This window comes from Gigantopelta aegis, chromosome 10 (assembly GCF_016097555.1).
Source record: "Gigantopelta aegis isolate Gae_Host chromosome 10, Gae_host_genome, whole genome shotgun sequence".
In the NCBI taxonomy this organism is placed as follows: Eukaryota; Metazoa; Mollusca; class Gastropoda; order Neomphalida; family Peltospiridae; genus Gigantopelta; species Gigantopelta aegis.
The window spans coordinates 21,292,333-21,310,543 of NC_054708.1; the positions used below are offsets into that span (position 1 = coordinate 21,292,333).

General features: G+C 35.8%; 1 protein-coding gene across 1 annotated transcript; it reads left to right on the plus strand.

Moving 5' to 3' along the window:
* Positions 1–1,303: 1,303 nt before the first annotated feature.
* On the plus strand, positions 1,304–17,982 carry LOC121383532 (organic cation transporter protein-like). Its single transcript, XM_041513619.1, has 10 exons — positions 1,304–1,446; positions 2,456–2,702; positions 3,887–3,990; positions 4,848–5,002; positions 5,919–6,087; positions 7,915–8,127; positions 9,272–9,498; positions 10,194–10,375; positions 15,035–15,186; positions 17,515–17,982. The coding sequence occupies exons 1-10, from the start codon at positions 1,304–1,306 to the stop codon at positions 17,648–17,650; spliced, it is 1,728 nt and encodes a 575-aa protein (XP_041369553.1). The 3' UTR covers positions 17,651–17,982.
* Positions 17,983–18,211: the final 229 nt, after the last annotated feature.

The following is an 18,211-nucleotide window of genomic DNA, read 5'->3' on the forward strand; positions in this document are numbered from 1 at the left end:
CCTTGCGGAGCGCTCACTCAGGGTTTGGAGTCGGTATCTGGATTAAAAATCCCATGCCTCGACTGGGATCCGAACCCAGTACCTACCAGCCTGTAGACCGATGGCCTAACCACGACGCCGGTACGCAAACAATAATGTGATGATAAACATAAATATAAAAATTCAAGAGTTAAATCAAATCACAGTGTAAAGAACTGTGTAAAAATACAAAGAGAACAGATATGTCAAATAAATATTTGGAATAAAAGTGAGTATCACATAGAAATTGTAATAAAAGTTCTGGACGGAATCGAAATGATTCCATCACATTTTTGTTGTCGACTCGAGCTCGCGATGAGACAAGACGCTGTACCTTTTGCTCTCGAAATTACCTCTTTTTTAATATTATTAAATAGTCCGATCCTCTCTTCTTTCTCTTATTTATTTTTGGACTGTCCTTCAAAAATGCTCCAAATTATATAAATATTCAACCGATCAGTCAATTCATTTTATTTTTGGCTTGTAATTTATTTATTTTTGTTTTGTTTATCCTACTAATTTCTTTTACTAATTGCTATTTACAAAATTCTGTCTATTTTTACCCCCCCCCCCCCCCCCCCCCCCCCCCGTTAAACTAGTTATCTATCTATCTAATTTCTTTTTGACCGCCCAATCTAATCTAGCGACCAAATTTAATGAGTAGATTTTGGTTTTTTTAATTAATTATATTAACTTGAGATGCGCATAAAAATTTTAAAGGCCCACTAATTGATTTTTGGATGTAAATTTCAAAATTGTCCCCTTAATTTTTTCTGTCCCGGAGCAAGTCACTGGCTATCCAGAGACAGGCCCCGGGACGGACATGCTCGAAACTCTAGTGGTATATGAGCATGTAAAAAGTATTCGCACTCGCACCCAAATATATCTGTTTTAGTTTCTTGGAGATGACTGCACTCCACCAAAATGTGGCGTACCGTCAAAGTACACTGAAAACGCTCACACTGCGGTGGAGAATCATTCTTCTAGATAAATGAATGGGTCAAGTAAGTATAACCGTTGCGAGCACGACACAATACTATTTCATCCTTCATGCACTGCCTATAGGAGGACTGCCACTCTCCCAATACTCGCGAATGGTTGTTCCGCAGACGGAAAACCTGGCAGAGGATCGATGCTCGGGTATTTTCACGACTTTGTCAAAAACTCCATTTGAACACTGCCTGATACAGAGATACGATGCTGAATAATTAATACTTTTTAGTGGGGCATTTTGCCATTCATTTGTTTTACTTTCTTTTACTTTGACACTCTCTTTTACTACAGGATGAAATTCGACGAGATTCTAGCAGAAGTCGGTGAATTCGGACCGTACCAGAAACGGCTTTACTACCTGGCGTGTTTACCAGCAGTGATGGCCTCAATACAGGCCCTCCTTCCTGTCTTCATTCTTGGAATCCCTAAGTACAGGTATTCATCACCGGTTATGAGTAATAGATGAAATGAAGGCTATTTATTATAAGTTTTGGGCTACCGCTGCAACTAGGGATACGGTGTTGTTGATTTTTGTTTGTTTGGGTTTTTTTTGTTTTGTTTTGTTGTTTATTTATTGTTTGTTTTGGGGTTTTTTTGTTTGTTGGTTGTTTTTTTGTTGTTGTTGTTTGTTTTTTGTTTTTTTGTTGTTGTTTTTTTATTGTTGTTTTTTTGTTTGTTTGTTTGTTTTGTTTTTTTTAGGGGGGGGGGGGGGGGGGTCCCGGGCGAGGGAAGGGGTCGTTGTTATTTTTGTTTTATTTTGTTCCTCTCCTCATTTCCTTTAACAGCTCAACGTCTTTAACGGACTGGTTTAACATAATAAGCATTTATGTCCAACAATATTATTCACTTGAAAACAATTCCTTGGTGAATCTCAAGTACTATAACACAAGACATGTATCGGCACGTGTTGCCTAATAAGGCGTCAAACGTTCAGCTAACAGCTATTTTACACTACACATGCTGTACAGAAAATAAAACATTTCGAGTCATGATTGTATGTCATTACATATTTCCTATTATAATAACGAAACGTACAACGTCATGTGCTTATACATAATATGGGGCGGGACGTAGCTCAGTGGTACAGCGTCGGGGATCGATCCCCGTCGGTGGGTCCATTGGGCTATTTCTTGTTCCAGCCAGTGCACCACGACTGGTATATCAAAGGCCGTGGTATGCGCTATCCTGTCTGTGGAATGGTGCATATAAAAGATTCCTTGCTACTAATGGAAACATGTAGTGGGTTTCCTCTCTAAGACTATATGTTAAAATTACCAAATGTTTGACATCCAATAGCGAACGCCCTACTTGCATGAGCAGTATGCTAACATGTACTGCAATACCGCATTGAACGGATCTTCGTAACAGTATCTACATTTTCCCCTATACCGGGTACTTTGTTATTATTTGTAATGATCGCTGTTTAATGTCATTTCATTTATAGATGCAAGATTCCAGGTCTGGCTAATGACACTTACGCGATCCAGAACGAGGCTCATGCAAAGCTAATTAACATGACGATACCGCCGCCCTCTGCCGGCGAAGAGGGACTGTACTCCCACTGTACTATATACAAGTCTGAGAACAACACATGGAGAGATTTTACTGAAATCACAAACACAACTCCACAAATGGCGTGCACGTCCTGGGTGTACGATACGACGTGGTTTTATCCAACAGCTATTACTGAGGTGAATATTAATAACAAAGTGATACGTCCCACTAGAACGCCAAGTGGGACGTAACACTTCGACGTCACAAGATGACGTCATCGATTGGGGCACTACAACATTACAGGAACGCCAACCAAGCTAGTTGAGCGACATAAATTAAGATCGATTATGGGTAATAAATACGATATTAAACTCGCTACCATTTCGTATCATCTTTATGTCCTTCGCTAAAGCTTGTAACAAGTAAAAAATATTTCACTCGGGACATAAACATGACGTATCATGTTTATGTCCCTCGCTAAAGCTTGTGACAACTAAAAGATATTTCACTCGGGACATAAACATGATACGAAATGGAAGCTCGTTTAATAATAATTATTTCACTTTCAAATGGTGATTAGATAGCATTACAACTTGTATTTCTAGTTGGATGTATTTGAAGAAACGAAAACATTTGGTATGCAGAATACATTTTAAATTTATATACCAACATTTTGAATGCTTCTTATAAAATGATTATAATCAGCCTCGAATTCAAGGAGAGGTGCATTTTCCCCTCTCCCTTTTGCTGGGAAAATTAATTATCACAAATCCATAAGTATAAACAATCCCCCGGCCTCGGTGATGTAGTGATTAAGCTATATGGTGTATGTTTTATAGGTTCTGGGTTCGTATCCCGGTACCTCAGTTTCTGTTTCCACCCATAGCGAGTTTTAACGAGTCAATGGGTAGGTCACTACACTGACTTCTCTCTCACTATCCTATTGTCCAGCTGGATAGAAAGTCAAGATAGCTGAGCTACGTGTCCAGAACAACGTACTTTAATCTTAGTTGAATACAAGCACGTAAATAATTATAAATTAATGAATTATAGTAAAAAAAAAAAAAAAAAAAAAAAACCCACCTGTCGTAGCATGCCCATCCCCATATTGGTGAAGACCTGCACACCTTTAAACTGAAGTGCGCATCAGAGGACTTCAAGTTAGTGATGTATGACAAAACCGTTATCCACGACCAAGACCGTATCTCTGCACTATACAGAATCGACTGGGCATTTGTCAGCATAGTGTATGAGATCTTTTACTGGACAATGCATCCTTACTGCATCGCTCAAAGAGGACTGGCACTGCCAGACCAGTTTGCTAAATCAAACCTAGCACAGGGCAGTACTGGAATAAGTATCTGTCTGTTTTGTGTTTCAGTTTGACATGGTGTGTGGACACGAGATCATGAGGACACATTCTAACATGGTGCGATTTGGCGGAGCTCTAACTGGTTCGCTTGTATTGGGGATGACTACTGACATGTAAATTAGAAAACTAGTTGCTATATATATAGATTATTATACGAACCTGTGTGTCGTACTGATTTTACGAAACGAGATTATTGTATTACCCCAGCGAGAGCGACGGTAATACATGAATCCTGATACGAGTTTAGTCAAATCAGTACAATTCACACGCGAGTGTCTTGATTTCTTTATTATCAACATTATCCAAAATATTATTCTCGTGAGTAACAAGCTTGGACTATGTCAAAACGTTTCAAACGTAACTATAAAGAGATGACGAAACGACGTCATTTTTCAGGAATACACTGGGGAAGCCGCATTAAGTTATGACGTCGTTTCACAAAATGCATTCGTTATGCACAAAATCATTATGACACACGTGGGTCATACTGCTTATATTTCCCTGAATATCTTGAACTATGTGGATAATATATGTATATAGAAACATACATATATCGGGTGACTCAAAATGACGATAACCTTACTGAATATATGAAACTGTATAACAAAAAGGTATTGGGACTGTAATTCTGATATTTCACACCCACTACTAAATGGATACTTAAGACAGATTCAAGATTGTAAGTCTCGTACTAGTGATCTTTTTTGCTTTTTGCACTTTTGCACTAGAAAATAATACGAGTGTCTGTGTACTAATGTTAAACATTAATGTGTAGATAATTATGTGTAGCTTTCATGGTTATGATTCCTCGGCTGATCAAAATGCCACGTTCTATAATGATTCACAGATGTGGTGATTCCACGCGAATTGTAGTGCTTTATTTAATTTAGGTCCATGCATTTCGCTTTTCGTTCTGAATAAATTATGACTCTCGATCGCTTCATCTGCATTTAACCATTGTACGTTTCAGAATTGGTCGAAAGAAAACTCTGTTGACGGCAATTATGCTTCAAATATGCTCCGGTATAGGTGTTGCCTTTGCTCCAAATGTCATCACATTTGTTGTGTTCACGTATCTCTCCGGAATATCCAGAATTGGAGAATTCATGATCGCTTTTGTTATTGGTAATAACGATATTCATACACATGCATACATACATACATACATACATACATACATACATACATACATACATACACACACACATAAATACATACATAAATACATACATACATACATACATACATACATACATAAATACATACATAAATACACACATACATACACACATACATACATACATACATACATACATACATACATATTATGTTTGTTTCTTTTGTTTAACGACACCACTGTCGACATCACATTGATTTATTAGTCATCGCCTATTGGATATAAAACACTTGGTTATTTGTCATAGTCTTAGATAGGAAACCTGCAACATTTTGTCCATTAGTAGCAAGGGATATTTTATATGCACCATCCCAGGGGCGTAGGCTGGGGGGGGGGTTCGGGGGGAGGGGGCTTCGGACGAACACACACACACACACGCTGAAGCTAATGGTTCTCTTTCAGAACTAAATCATACAGGTTTATACATATGGAGTTTCTGGTGGTGCAAAAACAAAATAGAAACGGTCCACTTGGTTCATATTCGAACCCCCTCCACCCCCCCCCCCCAGGTCCAGCTCACGCTACGCCCCTGCATCCCACATACAGGATAGCACATACCACGGTCTTTGATATACCAGTCGTGGCTAGAACAAGAAATACAGAGAGAGAGAGAGAGAGAGAGAGAGAGAGAGAGAGAGAGAGAGAGAGAGAGAGAGAGAGAGAAAGAAAAAACACATTGTGTATAATTAACGCAAGAATATTAAAACTGTATTGTGATACCCGATCTCTCTCACTTTCTTCTCTCTTTCATGCATCTCTCACTCATGCTTGCTCGATCCTTGTTCAAACTAGTTTTCTCTATTAATTTACTGATAGTGCTAAACGTTTTGTTTGTTCTAAACTGTGTTTTGGTTTTGATATAAGCTATGGAACTGGTGGGACCTTCGAAGCGGACATTTGTTGGGCTTGTAATAGAAGTCTTCTGGTGTATAGGTTTGATCATCCTATCAGGATTAGCCTACTTCATACGGGACTGGAGACACCTGCAACTGTCCGTGACGGCTCCAGCTGTACTTTTCTTCCTCTATTGGTGGTATTTAATATAATTTATTTAAAGTGACAGACCTTAGTTTTTAAACACTTCGACGTAGTTTTCAATATTAAAGTCGTTTTTGATCATTTAAATTAGAAGTACATGTACTTACATTTTATTATTTAGGAAATATAATCTCGTACATCTGAAGTGGTTCTGGACATTCCGGCTTTTGTAATACCCCAAAATGCATTGTTTTCATAATTCTAAAAACGCATGTTCGTCTGAGAAGTAATGGTTATCAAGACACGTTTAGGCCTAGTTTTTGGACGATATTTCTCCGTTTAAACATCAAAAACTTTACCGTCTCTCTGTTATAACCTTATCCAAATGTGTGTTTCAGGTTTCTAGATTAAAGGAACATTCCCGAATGTGTTGCATTGTAAGATGTTTCCGACTAATAAAATAGTTCTACAATTAAACTTACTTATTATATATATGTTCGTGGTTAGAATACCAGTGTCTGTATATTCAATATGTTTCTGGTCGTCTTAATATTTGTAAGATTTTGTCTTCAAATAATTTCGTATGTACGAAAACATCTTTTTTTAGGAAATAAAATTAAATTTAACCTAGTACAAATATTAGAACGATCAGAAACACGTTTAATATATAGACACTAATATTTTATGCAGAAAAATATATTTAATATGAAATTACAGTCTTCAAAAAGTCTCTGTTAGTCGATAACATCTTAAACATTGCAGCAAACACAGGAATGTCTCTTTAACTAAAGTTAGTGTCCATATTCACTGGCTAAGACTATGCTCTGCGCTTTTAAGGTTTATTTGGATACAGCAAATATTGCCTCTTTTTTCTAATCGACCTTGGGGGTCTTTGAAATTGCCAAACAGTGCATTTCTATTTTTGTGCACCTGTTTTGCGTTTAGATTGTTTTTAAATGTTTAGGCGTCGGAAATGGTTGGTGTGGGTGGGGATGGGTACACTGCCCCCAAATTCAGAAGCTAAATTCTGCGACGAAATTCAAATTAAAGGAACAGACCTTAGTTTTTAAAACACTAAGGCATATTTTTCTGTTTCATCCCGTAAAAATGGACACTAAGTTTGGTTAATGTACAAACCTGAAACAAATTTGGATACAACAGAGTAAAACAAAGAGTCTGCGTTGTTGAAATACCTTTAAAAATAGACCAAAATGCGACTCCATAATCATTACTTCTCAGACGCACTTGCGTTTTTAGAAACACCAGGATGACCAGAAACACTTCGGTTGTACGGAAATGAATAATCTAAACAATAAAATGTAAGTAATGTTTGATTTCAGTGATCAAAAAACGGATCTAATAGTGGAATATATGCCGTAGTGTTTATAAAACTAGGGTCTGTCGCTTTACTATGTAACTGCGGCTCGCCTGGTTAGTGTGATCTGCTGAGGTTCTAGATTACAGCCCTTTTACATACATTGTTATGTATAATGTAAAGTTATTTCTTTTCCATATTAAAGAAAGAAATGTTTTATTTAACGACGCACTCAACACATTTTATTTACGGTTATATGGCGTCAGACATATGGCTACGGACAACACAGATTTGGAGAGGAAACCCGCTGTCGCCACTCCATGAGCTACTCGTTCCGATTAGCAGCAAGGGATCTTTTATTTGCGCTTCGCACAGGCAGGATAGCACAAACCATGGCCTTTGTGGAACCAGTTATGGCCACTAATGCAAAGCATTATTCGAGTTGATAACTGCATAATAAAGTTTACATTGTGTTCATCCAAATATGTAAATTTATATCTGCAGGATATTGATGAAGTATACATTACCTTTGTCCAACTACATGTACATACACTATTATACTTGCAGGTTATTACCAGAATCTCCACGATGGCTTCTTTCACGCGGTCGATTGGACGAAGCTGAAGTAATCATCAAAAGGATTGCCAAATCCAATGGCGTCACAATGAGAAAAGGTCTCATGAGGGACATAACTTTGGATGAGGGACCGCACGCCAAGATAACAGCCATGTTTACCTCCCCTGTTCTGCTTCTCAGATGTGTTATCATTTTCTTCAATTGGTAAAATTAAAGGGACATTCCTGAGTTTGCTGCAAGTTTTAAGATGTTATCGACTAACAGAGACTTTTCAACGATTGTAATTACTGCATAAAATATTAGTGGCTATGTATTAAACGTGTTTCTGATCGTTCTAATATTTGTACTAGGTTAAATTTCATTTTATTTCCTAAAATATAATTTTCAGTTTTCGCTTCTTACAAATATTAAAACGACCAGAAACACATTGAATATACAGACACTGATGTTCTAAACAAGAAAATATATTTAATATGTAAGTTTAATCGTAGAACTATTTTATTAGTAGGAAACAAACTTATAATGCCGCAAACTCAGGAATGTCCCTTTAAGACCGCTTATACATTGTTTGTAGTCTAATGTTCCTCATTTTAGTTATAAATCCGTGCATTCATCCATTTATACACCTACCCACATCACACCACATACACATACGCAAGCACAGAGAAACAAACACATATACAAATACATATAAACTATTCACAGAATAGTGTCAGAAATTTGGTGTTACACAAGCTATAATTTATAACAAACCCTAAGTATGATTTTAATCGCTTCACAATCAATGTTATTAAACGAGGATGCTGAATGATGTCAGTTTCATAAACCTCAACTCCCAAAACGTACAGCCAGCAAACGTTTCTCTAACGTTCGCGAACTATCTGATTGGTTCCCAACGTGGCCATTTGGTTTATCGTGAAGCGCATAAACCAGTCTAACGGACGTTTTTGTGCTCGGTCTGGCCGAACTCAAGTAGACTAGTGATGTAGGACGTGTGTCATAACGGTATTCAATATAGTGTTATGGCCCATGCCATAAAGAGAGCGTATGTATGTAGTGTTTATTGTTAATCACGGGGGTATATATAACGAATGCTTTTGACTCGCCACCGTTTTTTGACACAACATAACTCCGCAAGTCATTTTACATACACGTTCAATTACTCTTTCTGGAGGTATTTGTCAGGATGGATAAACTGGCTAGTAATAAATGGGCTACTAATATGCAATCAACGTCAACAGCTGATACTGTGTGATTACTTGACTACAATAATTACTTGATTAAAAAAATGATTATTTGATTAACAAACAATAAGACAAAACATTTCATAAATTGTATCACCATCCAGGATGGCTCTTAACGCCATATACTACGGCATCAGTCTAAACGTCGGCAACCTCAGCGGCAACGTGTACCTCAACTTCGTCATCTCCAGCCTTGTAGAGCTATCTGCTTACGTCACACTGATATTCATAATGGACAAGACGGGGAGACGGAAGCTATACGTGGCTTCAATGGTGACTGGAGGCATTGCATGTCTGACGACAGTTTTCCCATTGGTCTATGGAACCGCAGGTGAGACCGCTAACACGGAACATGTATTGTGATAATATATTTTATCTCTGTGGTTTAGTGGTTAAGCCATCCGACTTTTAAGGCTGATAGATACCAGCTCACACCCAGAGCAAGTTTAATGACTCACTGCGTAGGTGTACGGCTACTGCACCGATTCCTCTCTTACTAATATTTAAAACTGTCATGGTCAGACAGCCCCGATAGCTGAGATGAGTGCCCAGCACAGAGTGATTGAACATTAATTAGATATAAGCACGGAAATTGCTGATAAATTGATAAATAAATCAAAGAGAGTAGGCGACAGGGGGTTTCTATGTGTAGTTATTAACTATATGTCTGAGACCATATAAACCGTAGATGTAAATGTGCGCAATTAAATAAAACAGTCAGTGCACCACGACTGGTATATCAAAGGCCGTGGTATGTCCCTTGCTACTAATGGAAACATTTAGCGGGTTTCCTCTCTAAGACTATATGTCAGAAATTACTAAATGTTCGACATCCAATAGCCGATGATTAATAAATCAATGTGCTTTTGTGGTGTCGTTAAACAAAACATAAAACAAACTTTAACTTTAATCATATATCTAAGATCATATAAACTGTAGATTTAAATGTGCGTAACTAAATAAAATATTTATTTCGTTTCGTTCACATCTTTTTTGGTTAACATTTTCACACGGCTGTCGTTGCAGCACACACGTGGGTGACTGTTACCCTATCGATGATTGGACGGTTTGGATCTTCCGCTGCTTTTGCTATAATTTACGTCTTCTCTGCTGAACTTTTTCCGACAGTTATACGTCAGTCGGGCATAGGGTCAGGATGTATCTTCGGTGGGCTCGGAGGAATGATTGCCCCATACATTTCAGATATGGTTTGTATATTATAATTACATAATTGTTTGACAGTCAAAACAGCGGCGTATCATTTCAATGGGATAATCTGTTATGCATTGTACCCATTGTAAAGAATGTGACGACTGCCTGATGCATTCAATTCAATTCTTTATTAGCTTTAAGTTTTACAACTCATCAGCATATATACAAAACATAATACAAAACATATATATATATATATATATATATATATATATATATATATATATATATATATATATATATATACAATATATACATGTGCAAAAAAAAATGGTGGGTATGGTTTACTTTAAAGTAATTAGGAATACTAAAACAAACAAAAAAACAAAAAAAATCTTACTTACTGTGATACCTGATCTCTAATTTTGTTTGCTTGTACTAGATATTTTCCTAGGTTATTAAGTTCTTTTTTGTTACTTGTAGTTAACAACTAATACATTTTTATGTACTTATTTCGCAAATCTTTGTATTGTGGGCATTGCATTATAAAATGGTATTCATCTTTCTGATCTTTCGATGTTACGATATCGGCCAGATTCTATATCTAATTTATGAGCACATATTCTGATTCTGCATATTTCCTTTAAATATCGTTCATCTATTGGTAATTTAAGGTAAGACTGTAATTTGAACTCGTTTAATAAATGATGGTAAAAATATCCCTTGGATGTTGTAATTGTTCTGCTATAACAGAGTTGCTTAAATGTGTCGCATATTCTTTCTTTAATAATAATATAGCATCTATTGTCAACATAATCTAAATTCCAAATGTAATTCAAACCCAGCATGTTAAGTTCCTGCCTAATATTCATTAACCAATCATCATTGTATTGTATCATTTCTTCATATATGCCGCGTACCAAATAAATAGTAGAGTTGCGTAATGTTTTCCAGTATTTAAATATTCTGAGTTTTCTTGTGATTTGCAGCGGGAAACGCCCAAGTTCACTATAAACAAATTCGTTGCACGTTCCCGACTTAACACCCAATAGTCTTTTACAGAATTGTATGTGCAGCCTTTCAACACCACGGACCTTGTGGAAACCCCATATTTTAGAAGCATAGCTTAAAATAGAATTTACATATATATCAAAAACAGACAGCATTGTTGCAATGTTGAAAAAAATATTTTTACATACATTCATTAAAGAAAACAATGCTTTACGCCCTTATTCTGCAAATCGCTTCTGTGTGCGTGCGAATTTGCCGTTGTAGAAAAATAAAACACCACGATAAATAAATTCATTTACAACATCAAGTTTACATCCATTAAAGTACCACTTCTCGTTGTCTCGAATTGGACCTCCATTTCTAAAAATAACTATTTTGGTCTTTTTCGTATTTACTGTTAAATCCCATTTACGCGTATAACTTGACAGATAATTAATCTTTTTTGTAGTCTCCGGGTGTCTCCGCTAAAAGAACCATATCATCAGCGTACATTATAAGGAAAATATTTAACATCTGTATATCAATATATGGACAATTATCAGACATTAAATGCAATTCACAATCATTAACATACATGGAAAATAATATGGGGGATAACACTTCTCCCTGTAATAATCCATTTTTGTATATAAAGACATCAGAAATTATATTATTATATTTGACACATTTAACATTATATTATAATGACCTTATAATAGTAAGCATTTTCCCTCTGATGTCTTGTTTAATTAATTTATACCATAACATGCCTGTTGATAAAATCAAATGCTTTTCTGTAATCAACAGAACAGCAATATAACCGTTTGCGAGACTTTAACGCCCTATTTATCAAAGCATTTAAAACAAAAATTGCATCTACAGTAGACATATTTTTTTCTGAAACCAAACTGTGCATCAGTTATAATATTATTTTCCATGTCAAATTTAAACAATCTTTCATTCATAATAGTGGTGGACAGTTTTCCTAAACAGCTAACTAAGGTAATGCCTCTGAAATTATCCGTATCATTGGCATTTCCCTTTTTAAAAACTGGCACTATACAATTTATTGCCCAACTCTGTGGGAATTGGCCTGATTTAAAAACAGCACTGAATAACATCAATAGACATGACATCAATACATTTATGTAATTAATAAAATATTCATAAAGAAGATCATCATAGCCACAAGATTTGTTCTTCTCTAACTTATGTATAACACTTGATATTTCACTTTCGGTTATGTCTTGATCTAAAGAGCACGCTATTTGATCGTCAGTATTCATGTCATAATTAGTTAGGAAATCTTCAACTTCGCTATTGGTTGTCGGGTTGTTAGACGCAAGATGATAGAAATGTGTCACGGGGATTCTATAATACCCGTAACTGAATAAAACACGATTATCAAAATATCTCTCCTAACTGTATATCTATTAGATCTCTCTGTAACAGGCAGTTATATACCCGCGTTGGCTCGTCTAGGTATGATCAGAGATACGATCTTATATAAAGTATATATTATTATAGCACGTTTAGTTCACTAGAAAACACAACAAAACACAATACACTTTGGAATCTGTATTAACCTACGCTGACAAATGTACAGCCGCAGTAGTTAATTAATAACAACAATAATAACAACCCAGAATTGATCACTTAATTAGTTAATCTCTAGGTGTCTAGTTTACACAATATGCTAATCACTTCACCGTGACACAACACCCACTCGTGTGATAATTGAGAAACGCTTCCAGGGGAACTTAATTAATAAAGGAATTACAGCTCTATTCCTAACTGGTTAATTTTTAATTAACCCTAACTACTCATTCAGTAACCTTGTAACACAGAATTAATACTGCTACTGTATCACAATAAAGACAATAACCTACAGTTTACCTAGGTCTTCTAGGATGACTGGCTAAGCTTTATATTACCAAATACTCGTATAAATATAGACCAGTAAGACTACGATTTACTTCGTCAGATGACCGAAGACACTGTCTAAATAATATTGGTATAATACAGTATTAAAATATTTAAAGTCACATCAATCACATCAAGGTTATACAACAGAGCAGAAATAAAATCCAAACGGACAACGTTCCCGGGAAGCCTTCCTTTTTGGTTCTCCCAGTTATCTCTAAACCCTAGCTATTTATTATAAAGCAGAATATCGGCTGGGGGTACAAGGCGGTCCTCCCCCTATCATCTGATATTCCACCCCTGCCAGAGTCGGTATATTTCTCTCTGATCGTCAGTCTGGCTGTCGCCAATCCGCGACCAATCCCCTGGCCATAAACAGCACTACCGGAGATATTACGTAACTACTAGCCACATGGCCTCCATACCTGCTCTGGGTGAGTATTAGAAAAGCTCGATGACCGTCGCGCAGAAGTATTACGTAACAAGTTGCCCACCCGGCTAAGTGCAATTTGGAACTGCACACGGCCTTCTAAAACAATTAATATCGCCACAGGCGAAAACAAATTAAGAGCATGTTTCGTCACAAAATGATTATAAAAGTCATCACTAGTAAGTTCAGATTTGACATGTTTGACATATGTCATTAAACCATGGTTTATCTTCAACTTTAACATTTGGACTTTTTCTATTTCCTCCAAAATATTTAGGTGTTGTAACCGAACAGTAAGGTAATATGAGATTGTTCAATTCGCGTGTGAAATCATCCACACATGTATTTATAGTTACTTGACTATAGTCAATCATATTGCATATGTTATCTGTATTTTCAGTAAGTTTCTTAACAATATCCTCGTTGTACTCACCATTGCACTTAACGTTAGTATTATTCTGTTTCGGTTCGTCTATTACCTCATTAACCACTTCATTAAAGGAATGTGCTACTGAGAAACATACCGGTGCTTGGTCTGAAAAACTGTTAAATGTGCCAGAGTCAAACTGCCAGTGCCCCACGACTGGTATAGCAAAGGCTGTAGTTTGTGCTGTTTTGTCTGTTACAAAGTGCATATAAAATATTCCTTGCTGCTAATGGGGAAAATGTAGCGGATTTCCCCTGCCGACTATTGGTCAGTCAAAATTACCAAATCTGTGACATCCAGTATCTAATTATTAATAAAATGTGTTCTAGTGGTGTCGTTAAACGCAACAAACTGTTTTATCTGTGGGAAAGTGCATACAAAAGATCCCCTGCTGCTAATGGGGAAAACGTAGCAGGTTTTCCCTGACGACTATTGGTCAGTCAACATTACCAAATCTATCTAATCTAATAGGGCGGGACTTAGCCCAGTGGTAAAGCGTTCGCTTGATGCGCGGTCGGTCTGGGATCGATCCCCGTCGGTGAGCTCATTGGGCTATTTCTTGCTCCAGCCAGTGCACCACGACTGGTATATCAAAGGCTGTGGTATGTGTTATCTTGTCTGTGGGATGGTGCATATAAATGATCCCTTGCTGCTAATCGAAAAGTGTAGCTCATATTTCTGACGCCATATAACCGTAAATAAAATGTGTTTAGTGCGTGATTAAATAAAACATGTCCTACCTTCCAATAAATAATTATCAATAAATCATTGTGTTCTAGTGGTGTCGTTAGACACAACAAACTTTAATTTTCTAAAACCAGTTTCACCGTCATCTGTATATTTTCACTTCAATCCCTGTCTTCTTCTCAATTTGTACTTGTTTAGGTTTTTGTAATAGTATTATACATATATAACAGACACTTGCTTCTGTTTCATTTGTTTCAGGGAATTCTTTTAGGCGGCCATCTCGCTTCAGTGTTGCCGATGGTCGTGTTTGGAGGGATTACTGTCTTCGCAGGACTGACGTCTCTTGGTCTGCCGGAAACTCAAAACAGAAAATTGCCAGAGACAATAGAGGACGCTTTGCAGTTTGGAAGGTGACGTTTAAAGGGACATTCCTGAGTTTGATGCATTGTAAGATGTTTCCGAATAATAAAATATTTCTACGATTAAATTTACATATTAAATATATTTCTTGTTTCGAATATCAGTGTCTGTATGTATATTCAATGTATTTTTGGTCATCTTAATATTTGTAAGAAGCCCAAACTGGATTTTGTCTTCAAATAATTTCGTACGTATGAAATAAAATGAAAGTTAACCTAGTACAAATATTAGAACGATCAGAAACACTTTTAATATACAGCCTCTAACATTTTATGCAGAAAAATATATTTCATATGTAATTACAATCGTTAAAAAGTATCTGTTAGTCGATAACATCTTCAAACATTGCAGCAAACTCAGAGGCATTGTTTTGTTTAGCTACGTAAACAACTAGAGCATATTGATTCATTAGACATCGGCTAATGTATTTCAAACATTTGGTAATTTTTGGCTTTTTATATACCAGTCGTACTATACTGGTTGGAATGTGGACAACAATAAATAAATAAATAAATAAATAAATAAAATAATAATAATTTGTAAAAATCAGAGAAAGACTCCACCGAGGAGATTGGATCCTGAAACTAAAGCTAGATGCCGCCCTAAAATTGAAAATGTCCCAATGTGGTATTGTACTAGCATTTGTGATAGATTACAAATTAATCCATCTCACTCATACCTTGCATAATGAACTCAAGAATACTAAACGTGTACTGTATTACCACTCAGTGTAATACTGTCGGGAACACTTCAAAATTAATTTTAAAACTATGATAGAATAGTGAAAGTAACAAACACATACACACACCACTCAGTGTAATACTGTCGGGAACACTTCAAAATTAATTTTAAAACTATGATAGAATAGTGAAAGTAACAAACACATACACACGATGTAAAATTCGGAACCATACATATATTTTCAACATTTTCACATACTTCAAAACACTTCTTATGTACATTAAAAAAGGTTTTTTTTTTCAGTGATTTCTTACACCCTAAAGTTATGTTTGCTGTTTGCATACATTTTATTGAAAACAAAATTTAATACTATTGCTTACGCTTTAAAGGAACATACCCTAGTTTGTAATCACTAAGGCATATTTTTGTTACTAACTGAAATCATACTTTACTTAGATTTTATGGTTTAGATTATCAGTTTCCGTACGTTCGAAGTGTTTTTGGTCATCCGGGTGTTTTTAATATTACAAATTGCATTTCTCATATTTTTAAAACTGCGCGTGCGTCTGAGAAGTAACAGTTATAGAGTCGAGTTTTAGTCTATTTTTAGAGGGTATTTCAACATTTCAAAGTCACATACTCATGTTTCACTCAGTTTAAACTTTATTCACATAAGATACAGGTTTGTAGATTAAATAAACTTAGTGTTAATTTTTACGGGTTGAAACTAGGGTATGTCCCTTTAAAATGAACACGTAATTTCAAAATTATGATATAATAAATACAATCTAATTAAAATTAGCTCCACTATTACATGTGGATCTAACAGCAGCCAGTTGTAGCTCATGTCCACCAATCAAAACCTTACTTGCAGAATCATGCCAGTGATTTGAAAATAATTTGAAAATATTCGGAATTATCCTGAGGGTATATGATATGTTTCATGTGAATTACGAATGCCTTATTTAGACCAGTAGAACTAATTTTAATCAGATTGCTAACAACACTGCGTAGTCTCCAATGTCCAGGTAACATTTGGTTTGTAAATAATAATTTAAATATTGACCAATCACACTTCGCCTTTTATAACATTATTTGGGAGCATACAAATTCTAAAAATATCGGGCGAGTCTATTTTAGTGGCCGCAGTACAGCGAACCATACCAATACGTACGGGATGGGTTATAAGTCTTCAATTTTACATTATAAATTATTTATTTATTGATAAAAAAAACCCTAACTAAATCAGTCTTCAGTTTTACATTACAAATTATTTATTTTATAAAATAAAACATGTTTTAAGGCATTCGTAATTCACACGAAACATGTCGTATACCCTCAGGATAATTCGGAATGTTTTCAAATTATTTTTAAATCACTGGCATGGTTCTGCAAGTAAGGTTTTGATTGGTGGACATGAGCTTCAACTGGCTGCTGTTAGATCCATATGTAATAGTGGAGCTAATTTTAATTAGATTGGAATAAATAAAATAAAATACACATAGAATATGCGCGTAAATTTGGATATTTACGTTTATTTTGAACATGTTGGAAGATCTACACACTGGAAAATTGCCAATTTTTTTTTTTTAAATATTGATTACATTTTATATTACGATTGCTTAAATTATTTTCAGAACCGAAACAGTCAAACAAGAGCTCCGTTTGTTCGCCTTAAAGCGTCAATCTGATGGTAAGGACAGACCGAGGTGCGAGGCGGAGGATGGAGACAAAGCTGGTTGTCATACAGAACAGAAAATATCACTATTTTAGAGGAACAAGATACATATTTTACACATAAATATAATATGTATATATTCAGTTAAATAGACATTCAAATGGGCTATGTTTTCAAATGAAATGTAATGGATATTTGCCCAAGACAAGGCAGCACATATGATCTTCAATAGATCCCTTGCTGCTAATGGAAACATGTAGTGGGTTTTGACATATATAATAACTTTACTCGCATTAGGGCTAATAGCCCTTGAGTACATACTATATACATATAAACAGATATATAATGTTAGTATATGTCACGGGGATTCTATAGTACCCGTAACTGAATAAAACACGATTATCAAAATATCTCTCCTAACTGTATATCTATTAGATCTCTCTGTAACAGGCGGTTAAACCCTAGTATGGCTCGTCTCTAGGTATGATCAGAGATACGATCTTATATAAGGTATATATTTTATAGCACGTTAGTTCTCTAGAAACACAACAAAAACACAATACACTTTGGAATCTGTATTAATCTACGCTGACAAATGTACAGCCGTAGTAGTTAATTAATAACAGCAATAATAACAACCCAGAACTGATCACTTA